At 38.2% G+C, this 26,246-nt stretch overlaps 3 protein-coding genes across 6 annotated transcripts in view; 2 read left to right on the top strand and 1 right to left on the bottom strand.

Moving 5' to 3' along the window:
* The window catches only part of LOC306876399 (insulin-like growth factor 2 mRNA-binding protein 2), a 57,491-nt gene extending 49,830 nt beyond the window's left edge, over positions 1–7,661 (top strand). The window contains exons 11-16 of one of the 2 annotated variants that reach the window (XM_079427522.1): positions 72–140; positions 1,195–1,311; positions 2,414–2,488; positions 2,638–2,769; positions 3,863–3,976; positions 5,232–7,661. In XM_079427522.1, coding sequence (XP_079283648.1) covers positions 72–140; positions 1,195–1,311; positions 2,414–2,488; positions 2,638–2,769; positions 3,863–3,976; positions 5,232–5,327 — 603 coding nt within the window. In that variant the 3' untranslated portion in view covers positions 5,328–7,661. Of the gene's footprint in view, positions 1–71; positions 141–1,191; positions 1,312–2,413; positions 2,489–2,637; positions 2,770–3,862; positions 3,977–5,231 lie in introns of both variants that reach the window. The other variant, XM_079427521.1, reaches the window with a different exon arrangement.
* On the bottom strand, positions 7,610–17,029 carry LOC306876400 (transmembrane protein 41A-A; the record flags this gene model as incomplete). 3 transcript variants are annotated; one of them, XM_079427524.1, is made up of 7 exons in its annotated part: positions 7,611–9,279; positions 9,869–11,119; positions 11,203–11,341; positions 11,432–11,593; positions 15,861–16,011; positions 16,296–16,381; positions 16,896–17,029. In XM_079427524.1, the coding sequence occupies 6 exons, from the start codon at positions 16,908–16,910 to the stop codon at positions 10,899–10,901; spliced, it is 774 nt and encodes a 257-aa protein (XP_079283650.1). In that variant the 3' UTR covers positions 7,611–9,279; positions 9,869–10,898. The 3 variants fall into 3 exon arrangements, with proteins under 3 accessions (XP_079283649.1, XP_079283650.1, XP_079283651.1); XM_079427523.1 differs by lacking the exon at positions 16,896–17,029 and having other exon boundaries at positions 7,610–9,279; positions 16,296–16,494; XM_079427525.1 differs by lacking the exons at positions 7,611–9,279; positions 16,896–17,029 and having other exon boundaries at positions 9,933–11,119; positions 11,432–11,494; positions 16,296–16,471.
* Positions 16,927–25,269, top strand: LOC306876398 (peroxisomal bifunctional enzyme). Its single transcript, XM_079427520.1, has 7 exons — positions 16,927–17,248; positions 17,480–17,583; positions 17,880–18,049; positions 18,245–18,356; positions 19,135–19,239; positions 22,114–22,455; positions 23,942–25,269. Exons 1-7 carry the CDS (start codon positions 17,175–17,177, stop codon positions 25,192–25,194), a joined length of 2,160 nt encoding a protein of 719 aa, XP_079283646.1. The 5' UTR covers positions 16,927–17,174; the 3' UTR covers positions 25,195–25,269.
* The last annotated feature ends 977 nt before the right edge of the window (positions 25,270–26,246 follow it).

Below are 26,246 nucleotides of genomic sequence, written 5' to 3'. Positions count from 1 at the left end.
ATAAACAAGAGCCGGTGAAATGTTTTTGCGAAGTAATACGTTTGCATATTGATCCGTATCATTTGTTCTAGGGTCACTCATCACAGCTGGGTGGGCTGTACGGTGTCCCACCTGCTAGTGCCATCTCTCACCAGCACACAGTGAGTATTGAAACTGTCCAGTAAAAGGGATTGTTCTGGGTCTGGATGATGATTGCTGGACAAAGGCCTGGTTTCACAGACAGGGTTTAGACTAAGCCAGGATTAGACCATAGTTCAATTAGGAGATTTAAAAAAAAAAAATATGAATGTGCCTTAGAAACAAAACCAAGGCACTGATATATTTTAAGATCAGTCAGTGCAAGTTTCTTTCAGTTGAAACAGCTCAGACTTACATTTTAGTCTGAGACTAAGCCTTGCCTGTGAACCCGGGGGACAGTGTTCCAGCCAACCAAATATATGTCATATCATATTTTACGTCATATATTGATATCTAGAGAGTGGGATGGCTGATACAAAGCTTATATATATATATATATATATATATATATAACTGTGCAGCATAATTTAATTATGACACAAATTATGTCCAAAAAACCCCATCTATTTTACTAAATATTTATTCCAAACCCCAAACAACTTCTGTTAATGAGATCCAGTCGGACACAGCTTTACTGTAACCCAGTGCAACAGCAACATCTCATGTCACTTAGTAGTTATTCACAAAATAACAACCTCTGTCTCTGAGCACCACAAGCTAATGGTGTGGACTTGAAATGCTGTTAACTAGCTCTCTCTGGCATCTTCAATCTTTCACTGTTGCTCCTGCTGGGAGTCTGAACAATGAGTCATCAGTGTCCTATGGTTTACAGTTTGGTGTCAGGCAGGTCAGGTCCTTTAGAAACAGATAAGAGGGTTTGCGTCCTCAACATTGGTTTGAGTGATGAATGGATTGTTTTTGCCTCCGTACAAACCTGTGTGAAGCTTCAGGGCTTGACCTCCGGCCTGCGCTGAAGTGAGCAGTATCCCAGTGGGATTGTGGGTGGTTTGGGGAAACTAAGGGCAGTAAACAGACAGTGACGTTTTTTCCAAACCACTTTTAAAAAGGATGTCTCTACCTGACATGCTCAGGGTTTTAGGACTCCCTGATTTACAGTATCACATTGAATTAGAGGATGTAATTTTTTGCATGTTTCTTCTGCCCTCTCCTCAGCAGGCTCCTGAACAGGAGGTGGTCTACCTCTTTATTCCAACTCAGGCTGTCGGTGCTATTATTGGCAAAAAGGGCCAACATATTAAACAACTGGCACGATTCGCAGGAGCCTCTATTAAGGTAGGAGTTCCTGCCTACTGCTGTCATGTCAAATCTGTAAAATGAAGGTTCCTTTTGTGTTTTTGTTATGTGAAGCACAATAATCCATCTAATTTTCTGTCCTATTGCTGAGATCCTTGATTTGAATCTAACCATATCATGCTCAGATTTGGCCTAGTGCCTCAGTGTGGGTGAGCCAATCATCCGTAACCTCCTCTCTCTGTTGATTCAGCCAGTCTTGTGGGTTTCTGGGTAAACAGTAAGGGTGAGAGAGTTCACCACCCATAGTTCAGCATGTGTTTGTACCTCAGTTCATTTCATGTCAAATGGCATCTTTGAAAAAAATTTTTTTTTTTAAAAATCTGTCACGCTTGCCAAGAATGCATTTACTTGATCAAAAATACAGAAACGACTGTAATATTGTGAAATAAACATTTTCTATTATAAATTGATAAGAAAAATTGTGATGGCAATGTTAAATTTTCAGCAATCAGTACTTCAGTACAGCCATTACGTTTTAATGTATTGTTTTATGATTCTCTGATGAATAGAAAGTTCAAAAGAACAGCTTTTATTTTACAGAAATCTTTTGTAACATTATAAATGTCTTTGTCACATTTGATCAATTTAATGCATCTGAATAAAATTATTATTTAAAAAAAAAAATCTTACCCCAAACTTTTGTAGTGTAAATGTGTATTTTTAGGTGTCTGTTTCAAGCAATTAAAGTAATTCTTAATATCGCTGAACTAATGCATACTAAGAGAGTGTAATAAAGACATTTCAATAAATACTGACAAAACGTGAGAATTGTATGTAATTTTACAGTGTGGTGTATTTTAACGCAGCATATGGTTTAATGCCATCTGGTATTTTACTGAATTGACTGAAATCATGGACACAAATTCAAAATACAAAAGAAACATTGAGAATTTAAACTGTTAACCCTTTATTGATCAGTAATTGGAAACAGAGCCCTCTGGTGGCTGTGTGATGAGCTCTAGAAATACAAGGAATATTCTTTAAAGCAAATTGGTTTCTGCATTTGTGGCATGTTATGTCAGAAAATAATGTTGATTCATATCTTGGCATGCAAATAAATGAGTTGTTTTTTTATGTTCAGATCGCACCTGCAGAGAGTCCTGATGTCACTCAGAGGATGGTCATCATCACTGGCCCACCAGAAGCTCAGTTTAAGGTAAAGGAATAAAATGCAAACTTAAAATCCCAGTATTTATTAGTACATGACAATTAAAAAAAAAAAAAGAAAGTTAACAATCTGTATAGCCTTTAGCTCTTTTGTAACCCTATGATGTCCTTGTATGGAAATTTGCTTTTGTATTTCAGGCCCAGGGCAGGATATTTGGGAAGCTGAAAGAAGAGAATTTCTTTTCTGCAAAAGAAGAAGTGAAGCTGGAGACACATATAAAAGTGCCCTCTTCAGCAGCGGGGAGGGTCATCGGGAAAGGTGGCAAAACGGTGAGAATATGGTGAAACAGTAGCAATCACGATCAGAATATTCAGTGGTGAATATGGTAGGACTGCTTTCTCTTATGACAGGATGGGCGAACACAGTGGATATGGCATTAGGCGTTTATTAAAAAACAATGAATGAAAAATTACAAAATGGGGAAAAATAAAGTGTACTGTGGGAATATTTGTCTGAAAAACATATTTACCCTGAGCTTGAGTGATGTAAGACTTTCTATTCAAAGGTGATTCAGCTTCTAATGCCAGACATACTATAGGATTCTGATTCACAATAAACTATCTCTGTTTACACCTTTTCAAACAACGCGATGTTGTGCAGCACATCCAATCACAGCTATTTTCTTATATTCTTTTCATTATGCACCGTTATAAATGGTTAAGTCAGAAATGTGTTTGCAAAAGTTAACAGTTATTCTCAGAATCCATAATATCTTTCCAAAGAATAATGAAATGTTCATTGTTAAAGAATGGGAGCATTGTTGATTAATCAAAGTTAATGTGGTGGGAAGAGTTCCTGAGAGAGCTAATACATGCCACCAGAGCAAATGATGGAAATGTTGTTATTGTTATCGTTTTATATGTCCTCGACACATTTTTCTGTGTAATTTGGTCCGCAAATTTGCTAAAAACACTGAAATGCCAGTCAAAGCTTTTTTAAGTGAAAAACTTTGACTAAAGTTTGATTATTATGTTATATAACTATAACTTTTACTTTGTAGTCTAAGGCTTTGAAGAGGACAGGCTGATCCGAATCAACGTGACCTGTTCCAGTCAGGATTATTATATGTTTCATGAACTGTACGCTTTGTTTCTAGGAAATATTTGGCTCTATTCATGGTGAATCAGACCACAGGGGCATCATTTGTAGAGTAGACAGGGCTTGCAGTAGCTGCCCAAGAGCATCACAGCAGCTTGGTCTTGACGTAGGTCATGTAGCAATGAGCACCTGGATATGTGCTGCTTGTTCTTGTATGAGTCTGATTGAACCACAGCGTTTGCACATTTTGACCCAGCTGACATTATTTTTAGGTGCACTGTTAGATAGTGGTGTCATCAGCTTGTTTCTCTGAACCTTTTTCAGGTTAACGAGCTGCAGAACCTAACCAGTGCAGAGGTCATAGTGCCACGGGACCAAACTCCAGACGAGAACGACGAGGTCTTTGTCAAAATTAGTGGGCATTTTTTTGCCAGCCAGGTGAATTATGCATCACACATGACTTCAAATGTGGAGAGTGTTTGTTTTTACATTTAAAGGGCTGCAATTTCCAGCTCAGTAACTACTAAAGAGATCAATTCTAATTCTTAAAACATGATACATACCCCCGGTTTCACAGACTAGGTTTAAGACTAGTCCTATACTAAAATGTTAGTCTGAGCTGTTTCAAATTAAATAAACTTGCACTGACTGATCTTAAAATATATCAATGCCTTTGTTTTGTCTCAAGATGCTCACCAGTAATGTTTTTTTCTAAGCACGTTTATAAAAATTGCTTAAATGTCTTAACTGAACTATTATCTAATCCTGGCTTAGTCTAAGCCCCGTCTGTGAAACCGGGCCATTGTTTTGTTTGTTTGTTTTTTGCTTTGTACATTTCATTCTAACATTGACAGCTATGTATATGATATGTAATTAATAAAACATTTTTTTTTTTTTTTTTTTTTACGATTTATTTTTAGCATTTTTTACTTTATAATGGCAGTACGGATCAGAACTGACAGGAAGCGAAGTGGGAAAGAGAGAGGGGGTTGGGATCGGGAAAGCTCCTCGAGTTGGGATTCGAACTCGGGACGCCCGTAGCACGATGGCGCTGTATGTCGGTGCTGACAAATTAATTTATTAATGTTACACAACTTTCTATTTTCAAATACATTTTCCCCCCACTGTAGTTAGTTTAAATTGTAGTAATATTACTGTTATTCATACAGTAATAGAATCCAGAAACCATCCACCTTCCCCAGCTCCACCTGTATAGGTCTGCTACGAGGTCATGTATGCTATATGGGGGTTATTTCATGCATGTTATATTTGCAGCAGCAGTATTTTTTACATGCTCACAAGACTTTTTACAAGTCTCGGTGCTTGCTCTGCAGTAGCAGCAACATAGCAGATCTATTCCACCAAGACCAAACACATTAACATTATGTACATTACCATGCCAATCCCTCCGAGAGCTGTCATGACAGAACTGTATTGATTAAATAAATGCAGCCTTGGTGAGCATAAAAGACTTTTGCATGTGAGTGTATTTTTCTTAACTTTATTCCTTGACCATGTAAAGGCTAATTGCAGTAAATAAAATCACCTCAGACTGGTCAGTGACATGCAGCAGTGACAAAACATGAGATCTTACAGTCTTATAGCGCCACCTTCACTCAGCCACCTCTCTCTTATTAAATAGAATCTGAAGTCAAACATTTACCACTATAAACATTCTCCTCTGCTCCCACAGACTGCACAGAGGAAAATCAGGGAGATCATCCAGCAGGTGAAACAACAGGAGCAGAAGCACCAGCAAGGCACCCCCGTGACACACCGCTCCAAGTGACCATCAGGGCAGCCCCAGTGGGCACCTGCCAATGAATGTAGCCCTCCCAACTGGAATCAGACCAGACCAGACCGGACGAAGGGGACCGGCCGTGCAGACCAGCAGCCGTGGGATCAAAACCAAAGAACTTCTTTCTGGGGGAGATGAAGGAGCCACAGGCAGAAGGGCTCTGAGTGCACTGCCAGCTTGGGGAGGGAGGGGGGAAGGAAGTGCAAGAAGACAAGTGTTCCTTTTATCATTCAAACACACCCTGAGCTTGAGAAGAATAGGTATGGGGCGTCTGTTATCAAGACGGGAAGCATCACGGTCACCCCACGTAACAATTTCTTTATAAACTTCTTCATTTAGGCTTAATCTAGGGTTAACACAGATAAGAAGCTCCATTAACACGTGTACACTGATGCATTTTGACTGACTTGTGTTACTGTTTTCTCGGGTAGGTAAAGTATGGGTGTGCACTAGCAGTTGGCGATTATTATTCTTTTTTTCTTTGTTATTTTTTGATGCTCAGATTACAATTTCAACGATTCTCAGCCGTATTCTCACCAGTACACTAGAACAAATATACTGTTATATTTAAAGCAGAAGCACGATTCTTCTTGTTTTGCACAAGCCATCGGGCGTGTAGTACACATATGCGGTCGCGAACGCATATACCATTATGTTTTTTCAGATTTCTTGGTGTTGAGACAAGAAAGTTGGGAAATGTAAATAACAGAACGTTTGTTCATATCTTAGCCTGTTTGCATTTCGGGAAACATCGTCCAGCTCAACGGATCCTTGTTACTTAGCCTGAGCGTACCAACGGATGCCGTTAAAACATTTATTTCTGTGCATATCTTTCATTTTTTTAGCTTTTATCATTTGTAGTTTGTTCTTATTTCTGTCCAGCTCTTATACTCCCTTTTAATTTACGCCGGTGTTTTTGCGGCCTTTAGTCATTTCATCGCCACCACATTCTTGTGGCGGCAGTTATTACGAGACGGAGTAGGTATGTGGTAGATGTGGCTTAGGAGTCAACACCCCTTGTTTGCTTTTGGGGGTATGAAAAGAATATAAAGCAAGCACCAGCGTCTGAAAGACAGCGCACCTTTACTGGCTCGGGCAGAACGAAATCGAAAGTGCACCAAGAACTCTGCCTTAATCTATGCTGACCGGAAACGAAAAGACGGGCGACTCAAAATGTGATGGGAGGGTCAGGTTGATGTGGGACGGGGAGGCACCTTATGACCTGTGGTACACACACGACCGCATTTGGCTTTAAATCTCTTTGTCAGGGAGCTTTCTAAATGGCATGACAGCTGTGAATGTACAATAAGCAGCCTTTTAGAAAGAGCACCATCCTGTCATGTCCAGTAAGCTGGTTGGTCGGCGAGATTGTTATTGTTTTGGGGTTTTTTTTACCTGTTTTGGGAAACTTATTGACTGTTTCAACAGGATGTGCAGGCATGGATATCCCTTTGTGCTTTATTTAGTTTTTCTTCTTTTTGACCATGGAAGCTTGTGGCCTTAAACGTCACCGGTCAGTGTCATCACCGACAGCTCCCTCGCCCAATGAGAGCTAAGCCTCATCTTCCAGACGCAAGGTTTATGCCAATACGCACAGCTTCCATTTGTGTGTATGCGTGTGTGTATATAGATATATATATGAAGAGAGAGAAATATTTATGAATCTATTTTTTTTTCCTATTTTGTGATGAGAGCTATTAATAAGAAACACACAGAAAAAAACAAGTCTTTTTTTGGTGGAACACTGCCATGTTATTCTGAAGGGAAGTGTTTATTTTCTTGGAAGTAGACTATGAATATTGGTAGTATACTAACAGTAATGAATCACCGCAACACTTTGATCTGAATGTGATCGGTGCGCATGTCAGTATTGTGATCTACCTCAAAGTTCCCTTTTTTTTCTCCCCACATTTTGTATGCCTTGTAAACTGAAATTTTTGAACGTTTTCTTTTTAATAATAATAATAAAGATCTAGTCTGAAGTCTTCAGGTCCACCTGACAAAGAAGAATGGATCTTAAAGCTTTCAAAACTGTATGGGAATTTACTTCATTCTTTTACCGATCACAACCTCGTGATTTATTATAGCGTGTGTAACTGAGGGGTACTTACCTGAAACCCGAAAGGGCAAATGACTATGAATATCAAGAAGAATGGCTTAATTTGAAGCATTTTTCAGGAGCAACTGCGCTGCCTGAAGCGCAAGCCAGCTTTCTCTTTACATTTTATAAAAATGCATCCAAATTCAGGAATTACAGTCAGACCAAATTTTTTAATTAAGATTTTTTTAATCAAGGCCTTTCACAAAACAAATCCAGGTTGATATAAAATAAAAAATAGAAAAAAAAAAAATAAAGATAATAAAACTTGAGTAACTGTTTGGCAAAAGTGTTTATCGTAATTACACACAAATCACAAATGCAGGTATTTTGTTGCCGCTTGCGTGTTACCGCTAAAACAACCAGGCCTATGGCAGTAGAAGGTCACGATGTTAGGTCTAGGTGTATGTACATGCGATGGCTGGTTTGCTTTCATACAGTAATTCACATGATTTGTCTGTGGACTGAACTGCAAGCTGTCCCACTCCATAGTTTTAGTTCTAACGTTTGACCGTTTTCAGTAGAGGCGTGTTACTGTAGACCGGTGTAAATCATTTTTTTTACCTACTGAAGCAACTCGTCCACATTTATCCGCAAAGAGTAGCAAAGAAATCAGGTGCCGAAGGTGTTTCTATTAGCAAAGGTTAGAGGCTTCTGCTAGATTAGGTCAGTTTGTGGATTTCTAGCAATTTTTCACTCAAGAAGATGAATACGATTCTTCTGGTTCTTGACTCGGTGAAGGCTTGTAGCTAGACCAGGCTGTTATTTCCCCTGAATGATAGACTTTCTGCTTAATCTCAGGTGTTTGCTCATCGATGGAGTACAGGTTGTGTAGCAGTTTGGTAACTCGGATCACTTTTAACTGTAACACACGCCACGCTGTCGATAGACACCTATCTAATGTTCTGCAGTGGTTCTTAACTTTTCTTAAGAGTTTGTATTTCGAGGCTTCGTCAGGTGTGCATCAGTATTTAACTTTACGGAAGCATTAGTCGATACGTGCATTAACTAACACCACACTGTTATATTGTCTCTGTAGTCTTGTAATTAAGCTGTCTCGCTATCCATTATGATATCCTGTAACATAACGCTAGGAAGAATTGAGGGCTTTGCATTAACTTTAGGCCAAAAGTCATAGCTAGTATAAGTCGAAGGAATCAGGTCAGTTTAGGATAGCTGTTGTTTGTAGTGTTGGCATGAAATCTCATCGTGGTCTTCTTTGGGCCCGAAAGCTTTTAGGGTGAATGGAGACTTAAGGTAGGTGCTGTTCCATGTTTGTTTTTTGATATTAGAATAGACCACAGGCACAGCTATAGTTGCTCACAGTATGACTGCACCGTTCTAGTCATGTTTAACTCGGGATGAGAACAGGAAATCAGAGCGATGCATGAGAATTCAATGCAAATCATAGGCTGTGAAAACTTCTTTGCGCCTTTACCACGGCAGATCCATTCCTACGCAGCTCTCTAGCTTCTCATGCAAGTTCATTTCGAGCGATGTGAAACGGAGACTGGGCTCACTGCACTGCCTGCCGTGTCCCCTCCGCTGGATTGTGGGTAGTGGGGGGTTTGGGGGACTGAGAGCTGAACTTTTTTTTTGCTAACAACCATGTTGTTTTGAAATGTAGGTGAACTGTACTGCTGATCAACATGGATTTGAGCAATAAAAATTCTTTATAAAATTCTCATGTCTGAAGTTCATCTTGTTGGACAACTGTCCTGTGGATTTTAGCTCCAGAAGTCCTTATTTAACCTACTTGAACCAACTAATCAATGTCTTTTGGAATACTATGATGTATCTGTGTTAACTCCCGCAGCCTCATTCACTATTCCCTACATTACTCAACTAATATGAGAGCTGAATTTAAACTCTGAATGCACCGAGATGATTTGGATGCATGCTCTGGTGAGACGTGGAAATGCATTTGAGCATGGTGTTAAGGTATTCTTTAGCAGCTTGCTGTTGTGTACATCAGTAGTACACTCGTTATGAAAGTGCATTATGGGATTGAATAAGTGCACTCAATGTCCACTGTTTTCGGACACCACTACAAATGGCTGTCCCCTCGAATAGCGCACTATATAGAGCTGCACGATTAGTCAAAACCTAAATCGCAATAATATTTATATTATCACCATAAATATTAGTATTGTGATTTTACAGTTATAATCTCAAACATTTTTTCTTTCTTACAATAAAATATAAAATTTTTAGTAATAAGCAGTATTATTAAAAATATATATATTTTTAAGTAATAATTATTACATTTTCTATCCATACTGATATATTATCAAAACTGTGCATCCCTACAAACACAAACAATTTGACAAGTCAAAATGATCAGAAAAATCACAATTAAATTCTTAACTAAAATCATGCAGCCCTAGTAAAGGTATAGGGAGCGATTTTTGACAGCCCTAGTAATTTCCAGGGCAGGTTGGAGCTAAATTCCCTGCTAAACGCAGGACATTGTTCCCTGGTCAGACAAATGCACTAATCATAATGTGATGGTACTCGTTCCTTTAATTAAAAAAACCTGCATTCATAACATTCATCAACTGTGCATATGAACACTGGCTTGAAATGAACAGCATGCAGATGTGATCAAATGTTCTGAAAGAAGCTAATGGAATGAGTTTATTATCAGATGATTGATCACATCATAAACAGCTTTACTCACGTGATGTGGGTGTTCGGTGAATAAAAATACTGCATTCTGCTCTCAGCATTGCTAATGCCACTGATACATAGAATAGGATTTGCTTTAATTCAACATTATTAAGTTGGATGGGTGTTGAGTGACCAGGCAGGACTTCACATAATGCCTCCCTCCCCATAAAAAACTAAATCCGTAGTCAATATTTACAGCTTGATGTTCCATGTTAATATTTACAAGGACTCCAAGAAAGTAAAATATATAAATATTTCACTTCAGTGAGGTAGGTCACTTTTAAGGCTGATGTGAGACTTCAAAGAGTAACCCACAACCAAAATCCACAATATCCATGTTATTACAGTCTGTAAATACAGAAGAATGGTATTAAATACCTCAAATGTCTATACTTTGCTGCACAATTCCACATCTTGTAAACCACAAAAGCCTGTTACGGACAGCTAATGTGCACTGGAATAAATGTACAGTATGTATAGTAAGTGAAAACAGATTTCAGAATTCTGTGATTTAACATAAAGGCAGGATTCAGAATTCAAGACCACCAACATTATATATAAATACAGACCCCCCCCCCCCTCCCCCCAAAAAAGGGCAGCAAAAAGTCCCTTTTTCTCACTTACATTAAAACCCATGCCAGTAAAGACATAGCAGCCTTCCGCGTAATGAATATTTTTTAAATGTGAGGCCACAAAAAAAGATTTTAGAGCTCTTAAAAAGTCACATTAAATACAAAAATTAGCCACCCACAAAGCAGCCAAGGGGGACTGAATGACTGACCCCACACTGTCCCTTATCGGTTCTTCTTGTCTTGACTGAGTCCATTTGTTTCAAGGCCATCCAGATGGAGATGTCGAGTGCTGTATTTACGGATCAGAGCTCCAGGCAGCAGAGCAGCACAGGCAATAAGGAGCAGTTTCAACACCACACTCCAGGAGAACAAGTCGTCCAGAGAGGAGATATGAGTCAGCATTGATCCCGTCTGGACGCAGATGAAGTTGTAAGGCATCAGGCCTGAAAGCAAAAACAAGATTAATGCTACAAATATTAAGGGAAATGTTCTGAAATACCCTCTTCTGTCATTTAACTGTGTTTACCAATGAAGACAGCCAAGAAGAAGAGAGTGACAGGAATATTCAGTATTGGGGAGGTCATGTTTAAGAACCAGTTTGGACTCATGGGAAAGAATCTCAGGAACAGCAGAAAAAAGAACAAGCTACTTCTGTTTTCTTCAACCTGGGTAAAAAGTAACAATTAGGAAAGTTATGAACAAAATCAAGCAATGACACTGTCTGTTGCACTTTCAGACATCTTAACTTGATGTACCTTCTTTTGGAGCATGGCCACCTTGTCAGGGAAGAGTCTCACGATGTGCTGTTTGCCGAACGCCTGGGACAGGAGGAAACAGAGAGTGGCGCCCACTGTGGTGAGAACACAGGCGAGGAGAAGACCATACCACGTCCCAAACAAGGCCCCAGCCAAGATGTTCTGGGAGTTATAAGATCAAAGCACGTTGAACATAATGCTCCTGCTAATATCAGCGTTCCTATACATTTTCCATTTCGAAATTCCATACTTTTCCAGACATCTCTTTAGATTTTCAGATCACATGTGACCCTGGACCACAAAACCAAGCCATAAAGGCATTTAAAGTTGTGCAAATGAAGTTCTTAGCAAATGTATATTACTACTCAAAAATCAAGTTTTGATATTTACGGTAGGACATTTACTAAATATATTCATGGAACATGATCTTTACTTAATATCCTAATGATTTTTGGCATAAAAGAAAAAGATAATTTTGACCCATACAATGTATTTTTGGCTATTGCTACAAATATACCTGTGCTACTGATGACTGCTTTTGTGCTCCAGGGTCACATATTTAACATAAATGGTTCATAGAGCATTATTTTCAGCATTGTATTTGGTATATAGTACAGTCATCTGTAAATGTTATTCTTTTTTCAGGTTTTTTTTTTTTTTCATTGATTTTCTCTAAGTGACATTAACATACAGAGCCCCTAAAATAAATAATAATAATAATAAATTTAAAAAAACATTTTTTTGCAAACTTTTTGCAGGATTAAGCATTACAGTTTCTAGTTTTAAATAACCTATTTCTTTTGTGCATCACTGCCATCTTACTATTAATAAAACAAGAGCATGGGTGCACATGAAGTAATAGAAATCTACTTGCTCAATGCTTTTCTTATGGTAGTACCTCTAATATCAAGGCATAATGTCCAATTTAGCACATCCTCCGTGGTGGCACAGAAACCATGATGGCTGATGGCATAAAATGTGCCAAGTTCAAGGGTTTATAAAAAAAAAAAAAAAAAAAAAAAAAGTGTTTAAAATGTGGCTTTTGTTAGGGCAGTATGCCATATTTCAAGGTCTTAGGTCTCTTTAATCCATATCTGAGTCTGCAGTGGCCAGAAAAACACTGTGAAATGGGCTGATGGCACAATAGGTGGCTCAGCGTGCATTGTCCTATATGCAAAGTTTAATGGTTTCTTGTGTGCACATTAAAGTCTGTATACATTTTATTTTTGCAAAAGTCCTTAAGGCTATGTAATATGGTGCTAAGAATTGTGAGAAGAAACCTGCATTTTGCATAATGAAAAAAGTGAAAAAAATAATAATTATATATATATATATATATATATATATATATATATATATATATATGAGAAATTATGAACAGTTCCTCCCTTTGTGTTAGGGGTCAATTTAATCCATATATTTTTGTACAAATCTACCTGCACACTGAGGTGCAAATAAATACAAGTATTATAAATAGTATCTAACATTATTTGTAGAGATCGACCGATATATCGATTTCCCGATATTTTTCCCGATATTTAAGCATTTTTCCATAATCGAATATCGGTTTTGTAATATCGGATTCCCCGATAAACACCGCCATCTTGTGGACGTTTTCAGAATTGCGCGCAAGATCGCAATTGCAGCGCATCTGAGGGGAGACGAGACATGCAGGTACTTGATTTGCTGTAGTTAGTAAACTATTTAATATTGCAGGCATTAATGCACAAATTAGATGTATTACATAAATGCCTGATATATAGTTTAAATGCAACTTGGCTCTAAGAAATATGATAAATAAGATACTCTGTCAAGCCCTGTCCCTATAAAGATAGGCTATAACTTTGCCTGAAATAACACAGCCATGAATTAGCACATGGTGGAAATAAAAGCGCTGAATTTAATTCTCTCTGTGGTCTATTAGTCTCGTGAAGTCGGAGTCACATAGATAATCCGTCAAGTCCTCTCCCAATAAAGACGTAACTTTGCATGAATTAAATAATACAGCCATGAATGATTGCATGTTGGAAAGAAAAGCATTGAATGTAATTCTCTCTCTGTTGTCTATATGCTCATCATTAGTCTCGTGAAGCCGCTTTCATATTGCAGTTCACTCAGCGGGTTGATGCTCAGGAAATGCTCCAGCTCGGACACCGCATGTAACTTTTAACAAGATTCACTTTTTTGAAGCACCCTAAATTGTATTAACACTTACTATATAACCATCATTTCGTTTATAAACATCTAAATTAATACAACTCTATGGAAATTAATTATTTATTATCTCCGCGATCGATCGCAGTTTGAGTAGCCTATAGTTCTGTGTAAAGGCATATAAACCGCGCTGTCAGCAGCATAATTTAGAGCATGCCAGTTGAGAAATGCAATAAAATACAATGCTTGTTATATTCCAATATTCCAGAGAATATTATTCCGTGAATTAACATTATCCAGTGAATTATTCTTCACTCTTTATCCTATTAAACAGCTTATAAGCCTACTAAAACTGTAGTTAAAAATGAAGTTGATATGACTCCTTTCCTTTATTTTCTCCATTTGAAAATATTAGACTTTCTATGTTCATTTTGCTTACTGCTAATATTAGTGTTGCTGCTAAAGCTTTTTATAAATAAAATGTTTTTTATTGTTGTAATACGAAGATTAAATTGAACATGACAGGGCTCTAGACTGCGACCAAAATGGTAATTGTTTGCGAGTTAAAATTTGACGTGGTCGCATTTGTACGAGTGCCAGGTCTGCGCTGCTCCAAAGCGTCTGCTTCATACAGCGCGCGCTGCCAGCCGCAGCACATTATAGCAGGAGTCAGATTTCACTGATCATGTGAAGAGAGGTGCTTTCACCACGAGCGCTTAGTGGGTAGAGCCTGGTTTATACTCTCCGCGTCAGCACGAGCGTGAAGGTGCGCGTCGCGGATGGAGCGCAACGGATGGATTTGTTTCAAACTAAAGTAAAAGACCGCTTCTTAAACCAGAGAAGGTGAACGTGGTGTATTCTTGTAGAAAAAACATGCAAGTCCTGTCAGCTACAGCCAGTTTAGTTTTACTTTTCTTTTTGTTTTCGTTTTGAGAAGCTTGTTATCTTTGCTGTTTACCTCAGGTTATGCTATGGAGGCTTTCCTTAATTAAAAAAATATATATATATTAATATTTATTTGCTTCCTTAGAGTTTGCTAAACATTCTGTAATATACTAGGTACTGTATATAGTACAGCATGTGGTGTGTCCTATGCCATGCCTCGTCTTATTCGTTTTTGTTGATAAATGTTATGTAAGAGTTTGTCATTGTCAACTTACTGTTTTATTGTTGTTGCGCTTTTTAATTAAGAATAACAATGAATCCATCTTTTGTTTTAGTCTTAAAAAGTTAAAGGTGTATAGATATAAGCAAAACAGACAATGATCTTTTCTTGTAAAATGTGACACCAAGATCGCAAATTTGAAAGTAAAAAGCGCACGAAAAAAGGAATTCCTGTTCACAAAATTTAAATCACAAATAATACAGATGAAAAAGAACGAGTTGAATGTTGAAAACTTTCGTTACCATATAACAATAAACTATGATAAAAGTTCATCAGCATGCATTGATTAATCAAATGTTGTAGCAAAAACAAAAAACAAATTGCAACCAAATTATGTGCTCGTGCGCAAAAGTGAGATCAGTGGGAAGAATGAGTCTAGAGCCCTGCGTGAAAGACTGCTAATTCTCAAAACATTTTTTGTTAAGATGACTGAAAGGAGGAAAAACCAAAGTGAAGTATGGACTTACTTCACGCAGTCATTTATTTATTTTATAACAGTAAATAAATATCGGTTCTGCATATCGGTTATCGGGCACATAGACATGCAAATAATTGGTATCGGTATCGGTTATAAAAAATCAATATCGGTCGATCACTAATTATTTGTGTACATTTAATCATTCAGCTTTTATCTAAAGCGACTTACAAATGAGGACAATAGAAACCAACAACAGAGCAATAAATGTTAGTGCTGTGACAAGTCAAGTTTTTTTTATAACAAGATGAAAGCAGATAGAATAGAAATTGAATAGAGAGTGCTAGTGTTAGATGGAAGAGATGTATTGCTAAACAGCCTCTTCTTTTTATGTCATGTCTGGTTCTCAAACCCTTGCAAGGGGAAATTGGATTTCTCACACTTCGTTTCAGTTCCGCAACAGCCAAGTAACAAACAGCGTTTCACAAGTGTTGATTTGGGAGAATCACATGGAAACCATCGGGGGTCAAAATGATTATAGTCATCCAAATTTGTACAGCCTTTTCAAAACACATCTAAGTGTTGAAACATGTACATTTGGAAACAAAGGTCATGAAATATTAAAAATAAATTAATAGTTTAAATCACTGTTTCAAGCAGTTGACCTGGATTAAGTACAATGCTTATATACTCACTAAGAAAGAGGAACCGGGTATAGCAAAAGCCTGCTTGTAGAGGTAGGCACTGCAGAAGAGTAACAACACATATCCTGTGTGCTCTGTCTTATAAAACTGCAACAGCTCTGCCATCTCTTTCAGCTCATGCAGGTCTGATGGGAACTTCAACCTGGACCAACATAAAGTCACGTGACAGGGTGGACAGTGATACACCTGCAGGGACTGTATCTCGTGATTATGCATCTGCTTCAAGGTAACAACAACAGATCAAAGGACACATGACAGCTGGAGACAAGGACAAGTAGAGAGCATCTATTTTGGAAATGCTTCACACATGCAAGCAATGCATCCTCAAATATTTTGTATAAGACTGAAAAATCAGCCGTGAGAGCTGCATATAGCAGAAGGCAGACGGTAACGTTAGTCATTATCAGACATGCGAGAGAAGCACACCTGGAGGCTGAAGTCTCCATTTTATTTGGGTTGTCCTCCTCATCGTTAGATTTTCTCGTCTCTCCTTCGTGCTCTTGCTTAGGCAGCTGAGGTCCAGGGGGGAGATAAGAGGACAGTAAATAAAGGTAAAAAGTAGCCGTCGATATTACAGCGATCAGACCCACAAACGAACGCATGACGGCGTATTTGACGCAGAAACACTTCCGCAAATGACCAAGCCTACGTAATGTTTTAATATTAATTAGTGCATGCTGCCGCCGATTGGTAGGATTGTGACCACGTGATTTATTTAATATTCATAAGCTAGACCCGTCGATTTGCCAGTTTGCCAAACAGAAAATCAACATTTAGCCAGAGTATAATAAAACAGAACCAGGAAAAGTCAAATAATGTATTTAACTATTAACAATAATCCATTCTCTAAAAACCTACTGCAGTATTCTTTAAAGTCATTCATGAAACCAAAGGGTAAAATGCATCAGAAATAAACAATTACACACTAAATTATATTTAGTGTGCAATTTTAAAATGTTATCAATCCAAATATTGTCAATTAAATTAGTCTTTTGCCGAATCGGATAAAGAGGACCTTATATTTACCTCATTAATATTCATGAGCCAGTCCTTGACTATAGTAGAATTAGTAAATTCGCTTCCGGGAATGAAAGCACTGTTTGCTGCAGTGACTAGATGTTATTTGAATAACTTTAGCTTTTTTTGGCAAAGCAATGTTTTATACTCTTAGTGAACGTCAATTGTCGACATCCTAAAGGCGCATGCACAGATAATAAAGGAGTGGGTGTGATTGCACTGAGTTTGCTGGGGGTCCAAAGTCCCGCAGTTCTTTCAACTCACAACAACACCGTTCATCTCAACAAAATGGCCCGATATGAACTTGTTAAACGATCTGTTGCTCTGATCACTCTTACCAACCCTCCAGTCAATGCCTTAAGGTGAGTGAAAACCTGCTTGTTATTAAAACACAATGCATTTATTTAATGCATTATTATCCTTCTGTTTGTTAAATAATGCATACAATCTTGCATGTTCTATTATCATATTTCTTAATGCATTAAACTTTTAATAAATGTTAAGATTTATACACATGATCTTGTCCACTTTTCAAGTGCATTGTTATAAAAGTTTATAAACAATAGTGATTTGAACATCTGCTTTCTCCTTAGTTCTGCAGTTCGTCATGCCATTGCAAAGAGCATGGAGCGTGCCCTGAATGACCCAAAGGTCACGGCAGTGGTCATCTACGGAGAGAATGGAAGGTTTTGTGGAGGTTAGTATATTAAAGATAAACATCCACCATAAGCTTTTTTTTTTTTTTAGGTTGGAGATTATAATGAAGTCTTTCAGTGATATAAGAATAAATCCTCTGGCTGATTTATAGGACTTTTAAAATCTGAACAGACTTGCCAACATTGTAAATAGTTACAGAGAAAACCTGTGCATACTAAACAACTCACATGCAACTACACTTTAAAGTTGTTCCAAGCAGAAACATATGTCTCACTGTGTATTCAAGCCTTAAGAAGTCCATCTTATAATATCTAATGATGTTGTGTTCTTCTGCAGGTGCAGACATCCGTGAGTTTGCTGGTCCTTTAAGAGGACCTCCGCTGGTACCCTTGTTGGATGCCATAGAGGCAGGAGAGAAACCTGTGGTTGCTGCCATAGAGGGGGTGGCTCTAGGTGGGGGCTTTGAATTAGCCCTAGTCTGTCACTATCGTATTGCACACTTTAAGGTAAACCATTTTGTACTGCTGTTTATTCTTGTGCACATGCATACTGAACTAGCTTCAATATTGTGCAACACTGTCTAGTGCTGATGTGTCCCTAGTTAATCAGTTGAACTTTGATATCAATATTTGAAGTTTATCTGAGAAGGGAAAGGTTGTTGTTTTGTGGTTTGTGCACTGAGTCTGTATTATGTGTTCCAGGCACGTCTTGGACTTCCAGAGGTGACTTTGGGCATCCTGCCAGCTGCAGGGGGAACACAGCGTCTTCCCAGGCTCGTTGGCATTCCTGCTGCCCTAGAACTGATCACCACTGGTAAATCATACACTTAGCCTACTGGCACACCCACAATTCACCCCGACAGATTTCAGCCCCTTTGCTAACTTCAACCACATGCCCTCTCTGCAACCCTCCATAAACAACATACAGTCATGTCATGCAGAGAACGTTTCTGAAATTTCTGATTGGCTAAGAAAAAAAATGATCCAGTCCCCTAATTCTTTTTTTTTTTACGTTCTGTAACTGCCATTGCTTGCTAATTCAAAAGAGATTTAATAAATAATTAAATAGTTTTTCAAATTAGCAAGTGCTAAATTTAATCCCATAAGGTACATTATGATAAAAAAAATGAAAGCAATAGATCACACAATTTTTTCAGTAATAAATAAAACTTTCCCCACTAGGTGTCAGCATTGTATCTTATTTTGATTGATTTGTAACAATAGTTGTCAACATATGTTCTGATATTTTTTTCTGTACAACATTTCAAATTTTGACCATATATATATATAATTTTTTGGGGGGGGCATGCATGAACATTCTTTTTGAAAATTGTATTTGTTTTCTTCTGGTAAAAAAAAAAAAAAAACAGCATACTAGATTGAAACGCTGTGAGCATGAGTAATTTATTTTCATTTCTGAGCGAACTAATCCTTTAACAAATGAGCAATCAGGTTTCAGTTGTTTTATGATTATGATGGGATTTTCCTCACCCGTTACCATAATATATTAAGCAGAAAAATAATCAAGTAAAGCACCCCACATCGCTCAGTTTCCCTTTTACCAACAGCAGCATTATTGTGTGATATTGCAGGCCGCCATATCTCTGCACAGGAGGCTCTGAAGCTGGGCATCGTTGACCAGGTCACGGAGCAGAATGCTTGTGAGGTGGCTGTGGAGTTTGCCCTGAGAGCTGTAGGTATGTCACGAGCTGGCAAAGCAGAAATACAGATATTAAAAGCCTGAAGAGTGAAGGGAAGCTTTATCAGGGGACATACCAGATAAATCCTGTGTCACAGCAAATGGAATTAATGTTTCATATCCTTGTCAACGACTTTCAGAGTCATTCTGTTCTTTTGATCTATTTTTCAAGTGAAAAGGAACAAACATTATTAGAATATTAATTGTGACCCCTCTGAGCATTGGAGAACGATTTGAACAAACTAGATTATCAAATTTTCATAATAATAGGTCAAGTTCTTGAGGATTTAATTCAAAAATATGCAAAATGCTAATGATTTTACTCGGGGACTAGACTCGTTGATTGTCTTTTAAAAACTGGTCAAGTGGAGTCAAAAAATAATTGTGTATACTGTCGCTTGGAGGATGTTGAATCATCTTCGGCCTGAAAAAAAGCGATTAGAGACTCTCTCTGCAGCTTCTGAAAAATGAATGCCAATCCTTCACCTTCTGCTTGACCCCCATTTCCTCCAGTAATGAAAAATCATATGAGAGCAATTAAATCATCTTGAAATATTTCTGTCAATTTATTCAGCTTTTCTAGGTCTACAGTAATTGCAGATGCTCGTTGTACTCTACAGGCCACAGATTCTCGCTGAGACTGAGGGAGCCAGATCCCTTGTAATGTGAATGTTGTGAGTGACACTCTTAGGGAGAGATCAGGGTTCATCTAGAGTCAGGATAAGCTCTGGAGGGAGATTAAAGATTGGCCACAACTAATGCTCTCACTGTAATCACACGCTGAGCGAAGATCAACCCGGCCAAATCCTCACGACAGTCAACTAAATGGAATTGTGGAGCAGGTATGGTGGACGACACAAAATATGTTCCTGATGTACTGACTAATGGTAAATATCTATTGTAAATGGTTCAAAATGGGCAAATCTGTCAGAATGTGAACAGGTTGATTCCACCTCAAAATGTGACAACAGAGAATATGCTTAAAGAGAATTAGCCTGGATGTTAAACCTCATGAATGAGATAGATCATGTTCAACAGTATATGGTCCCTGGGGTAAAAATGATTTTCTCCATTGGAAGAGCTCAGCTGAGACCTCTCTCTCCCTTGATGCACACACAGTACTGTTCAATGGTTTGGGGTCATTAAGATTTTTAGTTTTAACTTTCTGTTCTTCTTGAAAAAACTATCACATTTCCACTAAAAGATAAGCATATATTAGGTGGCCTTAACTACTATGTACTTACCTTTAAATGAACCATTTGATACAATTGTGTACTGTACATGTTTTTACATTGTACTTATATTTTAAAAATGTAAACCAAAACCAAACCTGTTTCTAACCTCACCCGTATCCCACCTCAATACCAGCAAAAGTGTTTTCTGCTGCAAGTAGTAATAAGATAATAATAATAATAAACGTTTCTTGAGCACGAAACACTGACACTGAAGACTGGAGTAATAGCTGATGAAAATTCAGCTTTAACATCAAAGGAGTAAATTACATTTTTAAATATATTAACATATAAATCAGTTGTTTTAATTTGCAATAATATTTCACATCATTACTGTATTTTTTATCAAATAAATGCAGCCTTAATAACAAGTACTTTTATATATTGCAAATGTTTTATGCTTCATAATTAATAGTTTTATTTTGTATGATTGCTTTTGAGTTACGTAATTCACAATGTTTCATGAGATGAGTCATTAATTTACTCGTAAAAGAATGTGTTATGAGTGTCTTTTTACTGATTTCCAGTTATTTAATACAAATGAAAGTTGGAATGTTGTCATGCATGATGTAGCTCTTTACTTACAGAATTAGTTTAAAATCCCATTTCCCAGTGAATGGGAAAAATACTTCCGGAACCAGGATTATGTGTTTGTTTTATTTTATTACTTTATTCAGCAGGGAACCATGTAAAAAGTAATCAAAAGTGGCACACTCGTACTCCCTAAATGCTTCCTGTAGAATCTGGCTCTCGGCTCTCATAGCTACAGAGATTTATCTTGTTTTCCAGTCGCAAAAACATCTGCCAAATGCACCTATCAGGATCTGACCCAGCCCTACAGTACTTACTCACAATAAATCACAGCATTAGTGAATCAAGTCCTGCCCACAGCATCACAGATTAACCACAGATACATCTGTATCATGCAGTAGAGCACAGCACACTAGACGTCAAACTGAACACTCCTTATGCTTTTGAAGTGGATTACTCATAGCCATTGTACAGTGCAATGAAAATGCCACTATGATAATTCAAGGGTGATCACAAGCTTAGTGAAAAACCTGCAGTATTTGCAGCTCTGAAATTTAGAGAATTAACTCCGCTTGAAATACTCATACTTATCAATATACTTTATATTGATTTCTCAAAACTGTTGGTTTTTGGTTCTGCTGGCCCTTTAAGGCTCATCAGTGTGACCCAGATTCCAGAGAGGAAGATGAATCTAATGCAGTTAGAAGCTATATTGAATCAAGCACCGCCCTGCATAATCCTTTTAGTAAGGCAGGAGGTCAAACGTTAGAACCTGAAATATTCAGAAAAAGCCGTTTTGATGGGCTGTTGGTTTGTTGTGCAGATGCATGAGGAAGTGTGAATGGGTGTATACCAGACAGAATAGGACTCAAGTCAGATCTAGTGCTTGTTTCTGTCACACTGTGCTTTGAGTGCCACTTTGAGTACACTTTCAGACTTCAACATTTTACAGCAAGTGATTTGGATTACCATGACAATTTTGGAATATTGGTAGATCATCGCTACTTTCCATTGTTAATCTGTAAACCAATCAGGAACATGTCACTGGAAAGGTTCAGTACTGTATCGCATTTATTTCGACATCATGTTTGGTATGTTTCTTTTAACAGCCAAACCGTTGTCTTCCCGAAGATTGAGCATGCTGACCACACCCTGCCCTCCAGATCTGGATGCCCTCTTAGAAGCGGTCACCATGCAGGTTAAAAAGAAGGCTCGGGGAGTGATGGCACCTTTGGCTTGTATTCAGGCGGTGCGTGCAGCCGCTACAATGCCTTACAGCAAGGGAATAAAGCAGGAGAGTGACTTGATGGCCACTCTTTTCAACTCCGGCCAGGCCCGGGCTCTTCAGTACTGTTTCTTTGCTCAGAGGACTGCTGGGAAATGGACTCTACCCAGTGGAGCGCAATGGAACAACAGCAAACCCAGAGAGATCCAGAGTGCGGCCGTCATAGGTATCAAAAGAGAATGCCTTAATGTGCATGAACAAGACCTGGGAATGGTACCAGGATTATTATTGTTAACGAAAACTATTAAAACATTAATGTTAGTTTGAATAAATCTGAAATAAAATATAAATATTAGATTAAAAACTTAGCCTTGGCAACTGACTGCAATAAGTTGAAGTACTAAAATTACTAAATGAGGAAAGACTGAACCAAAGCACGCACATCAACAGCACAAAATGCTTAAAATTGGGTGCTCGACAAAGAAAATAATGAAAAAACAAACAAAAGTCGGCTCACCATAGGCTCCAAAAAGGTCATGTGACTCTTGATTAATCACCTGCGAGTATAAAGGCATGTTTGAAATCATTTGGCAGTCGTGGCCTAATGATAGAGAGTTGGACTCGAACCCCGAAGGTCGTGGGTTCGAGTCTCAGGTCCAGCAGGGATTGTAGGTAGGTAACCAACACTCTCTCCCCCTCAATACCACGACTGAGGTGAGACCCTTGAGCAAGGCACCGAACCCCCAACTGCTCCCCGGGCGCCGCAGCGTTGACATAATAAAACATTTTTTATTGTCTAACAAAGAGCCCGTTAGATCTAAATGTTACTTTGTGTCAAGTCCAGTATTAAATTGTTTTGCAATTTTGGAGCCTATGGTGTGCCGACTTTTTTTCAAAATTACTAAATGGAAATTAAAAAACTAAAGTAAAGTAAAACTTTAATCTAAATGAATGAAACCTAAATAATATTTAAATAATAATAATAAATAACAAATTTACTAAACACATTCACTAAATTTTTTTTAATTAAAATATAAAAATTAAAGCTAATCAAAAATATTACTAAAAACTATAATAGCATATACAAATACAAAATAACACTATTGCAGTGGGATAGACAGAAATATGAAAAATTCTATCATCATTTTCTCACCTTCATATTGTTCCAAACCTGTAGGACTTACTTTCTTCAGTTGACCATAAAAGATGATGATTTGAGGAAAAACATTGGCTTTCATTGTATGGACAAAACCATATTCAGACTTTATTTTATTTTTTTCATAATATCTTCTTTTACATTTTTTTTATTTATTTAACCCACATGAACTTTAAAGCGTACATTTGATCAGTGTGTTAATTGAAACCATTGCTAAAACGTTAATTTAAAACCCCCATTTTCTTATTTCTGTTCAGCATTTTCATCTTGGACGGCTTTATACACACTTATTGGTTGTTAGTGTGCTAATGTCGATTTTCAGCAGTGTTGAAAACATCTGTTTGTTTGAAGTTTGACACAAGCAGAGATGTTTGCTTATCACAGAGGAAGGATGCTGGCACTGCGTAAACCATCATGCATATAATTCTGGCACAGTTTTGTGCTCTGCTCAGTTTCACCGTCTGCCAATTAACAAGTTTAATTGTGCCCATGTTGTTTTAAATTGGCGGTTTTGTTTTACTCTGTACTGACCATCAATGTGTCACTTTGTTTTCAGGTCTGGGCACTATGGGAAGGGGCATTGTTGTGTCTCTGGCACGTGTGGGAATTTCTGTCATTGCTGTAGAGTCAGAAAAGAAACTCTTGGAGACTGGCAAGCAGATGGTGATTGGTATGCTGGAGAGAGATGCCAAAAGACGGGGAGTGAGTGCCTCTCTCAATCGCCTCAAATTCACCCTCAGCTTACAGGACCTGAAGGATGTGGACATTGTTATTGAAGCCGTCTTTGAAGACATGGCACTTAAGAAGCATGTTTTCCAAGAACTGTCCAAGGTTTGTAGACCGGCCACTCTACTCTGCTCCAACACCTCCGGTCTGGATGTAGATGCGCTGGCTGGTGTGACGGATAGACCGCACCTGATGGTTGGGATGCACTTCTTCTCACCTGCACATGTCATGAAGCTACTAGAAGTTGTCTGCGGGCCTTGTTCCTCAAGTGAAACCATCGCTACAGCAATGAGCCTTGGGAAGAGGATGGGAAAAGTAAGCGTTGCTGTTGGAAACTGCCCTGGTTTTGTTGGAAACCGCATGCTAAAGCCTTACCTGGACCAAGCCACCTTCCTGCTGGAGGAGGGAGCCACACCTGAACAAATCGACAAGGCTCTGGAGGACTTTGGTTTTGCGATGGGAGTCTTTAGGATGTCTGATCTTGCAGGCCTTGATGTTGGTTGGAGAGTCCGAAAGGAATCTGGGTTGACCGGTCCTGACATTGACCCAAAAAATCCCCCACGCAGGCGTCAAGGACGCAGATACTCTCCCATTCCAGACATGGTCTGTGAGCAAGGCAGGTTTGGCCAGAAGACAGGTCGTGGTTGGTACATGTACGACAAACCTAGAGGCACAAACGCAAAGTCCGACCCACTCATCCAGAACCTCCTTGAGATGTACAGGAGCAGATACGGCATTCAACCGCGCAATATCTCAGATCAAGAAATAATTGAGAGATGCCTTTTCGCCCTGGCCAACGAGGGTTTCCGTATCCTGGAAGATGGCATAGCTGCCCGACCCGAGGATATTGACGTCATCTATCTGTTCGGTTACGGCTTTCCAAGGCATCGAGGTGGGCCCATGTTCTACGCCAGCATGGTGGGCCTGGAAAGAGTGCTGGAGAGGTTGGAGCATTATCACCAAGCCCATCCTGATGTGCCTCATTTGGAGCCCAGTCCACTTTTAAAAAAACTTGTGGCTTGTGGCAGTCCTCCTGTTCAAAAATGGAGAGAGCATATCAAAACAATGCACAGCCATCTCTAAAAGCACAACATGCCAAATTTGTTCATTTAAAACACTGCTGAAAGCTGTTATTAATAAAGAATTTACTTTCTCGACTCTTAACCCGGTCTCATTGGCTTTCATTATGTCTCCCTGAAGAGGTTTTAATTTCCTGTGTTGAATTTTTAGCATTTCTTAGAAGCAGATGTCTTTAGTTTTGGCAGAAAGCCAAATAAATCCAAACAAATTACCTTGTTTCATGTTTGCACAGCTTTGGTCTCATGGCCCTTTGGTGTTTCATTTACCCTGCTGTAAAAATGCATTAGAAAAGTGGCATTTTATCTTTAAAGGATTCATGGATGAGAGGGTTCTCAGATGCTTGCAGCTGCCCATAGACATTCACAACAACTTACATTCTGTGTACACAACTAATCAAAAGTTTGAAGTCAGTAAGATTTTACGATTTTTTTTTTAAATAAGTCTCTTATGCTCACTAAGACTCAATTTATTGGATCAGAAATACAGAAAAACAATAATATTGTTAGAATTTAAAATAACTGTTTTAGATTTTAATATATGAAGAGTTTATTTGCAAAAACATAACTCTTTAATTTTCAAAAATCATGTTTTTTCATGTTATATTTTTGTGTTTTTAACCAGTCAAAAAAACAACAACTGCAGTTTTAATTGGAATGCACAATGAAAAAACGATGTTTTGAGACTTTAACGGACACTTTTTGATCAATTTCATACATCCTTGCTAAATAAAAGTCTTTTATTTTACGTTTTTACTGGCTTCAGACTGACTCCAGAGTTTTGAACAGTAGTGTATATATGATGAATTACCTCTGAATGTGCTTTTTATCATTTATATGGCTGTGCATTCAGTTTGAGGAAAACGTTTTAATTCATTTGACTTCGAGGATCTATGTGGAATAGCAGGTCATAGCAGGTCTGTGAGGTGTAGTGTGCATGATGTGATTTGTGCTTTGCTGCAAGGGATAAATTAATTGCTATTACTATTACTGCTACCCAAATATGTTTGAGGCTGTTTAATTAAACCACACTAAACCCCTGTGTTCACCCCTTTGAAC

Source organism: Barbus barbus, assembly GCF_936440315.1.
Source record: "Barbus barbus genome assembly, chromosome: 10".
Taxonomy (NCBI): domain Eukaryota; kingdom Metazoa; phylum Chordata; class Actinopteri; order Cypriniformes; family Cyprinidae; genus Barbus; species Barbus barbus.
The sequence above is the reverse complement of the archived record's forward strand: the minus strand, read 5'-3'. Positions and strand labels throughout refer to the sequence as shown.

Coding starts and splice junctions, on each gene's coding strand:
- LOC306876398 (XM_079427520.1), top strand. CDS start 17,175: ATGGCCCGATATGAACTTGTTAAACGATCTGTTGCTCTGATCACTCTT. Junction 17,249..17,479: donor CCTCCAGTCAATGCCTTAAG/GTGAGTGAAAAC, acceptor CTTTCTCCTTAG/TTCTGCAGTTCGTCATGCCA. Junction 18,357..19,134: donor CCTAGAACTGATCACCACTG/GTAAATCATACA, acceptor GTGATATTGCAG/GCCGCCATATCTCTGCACAG.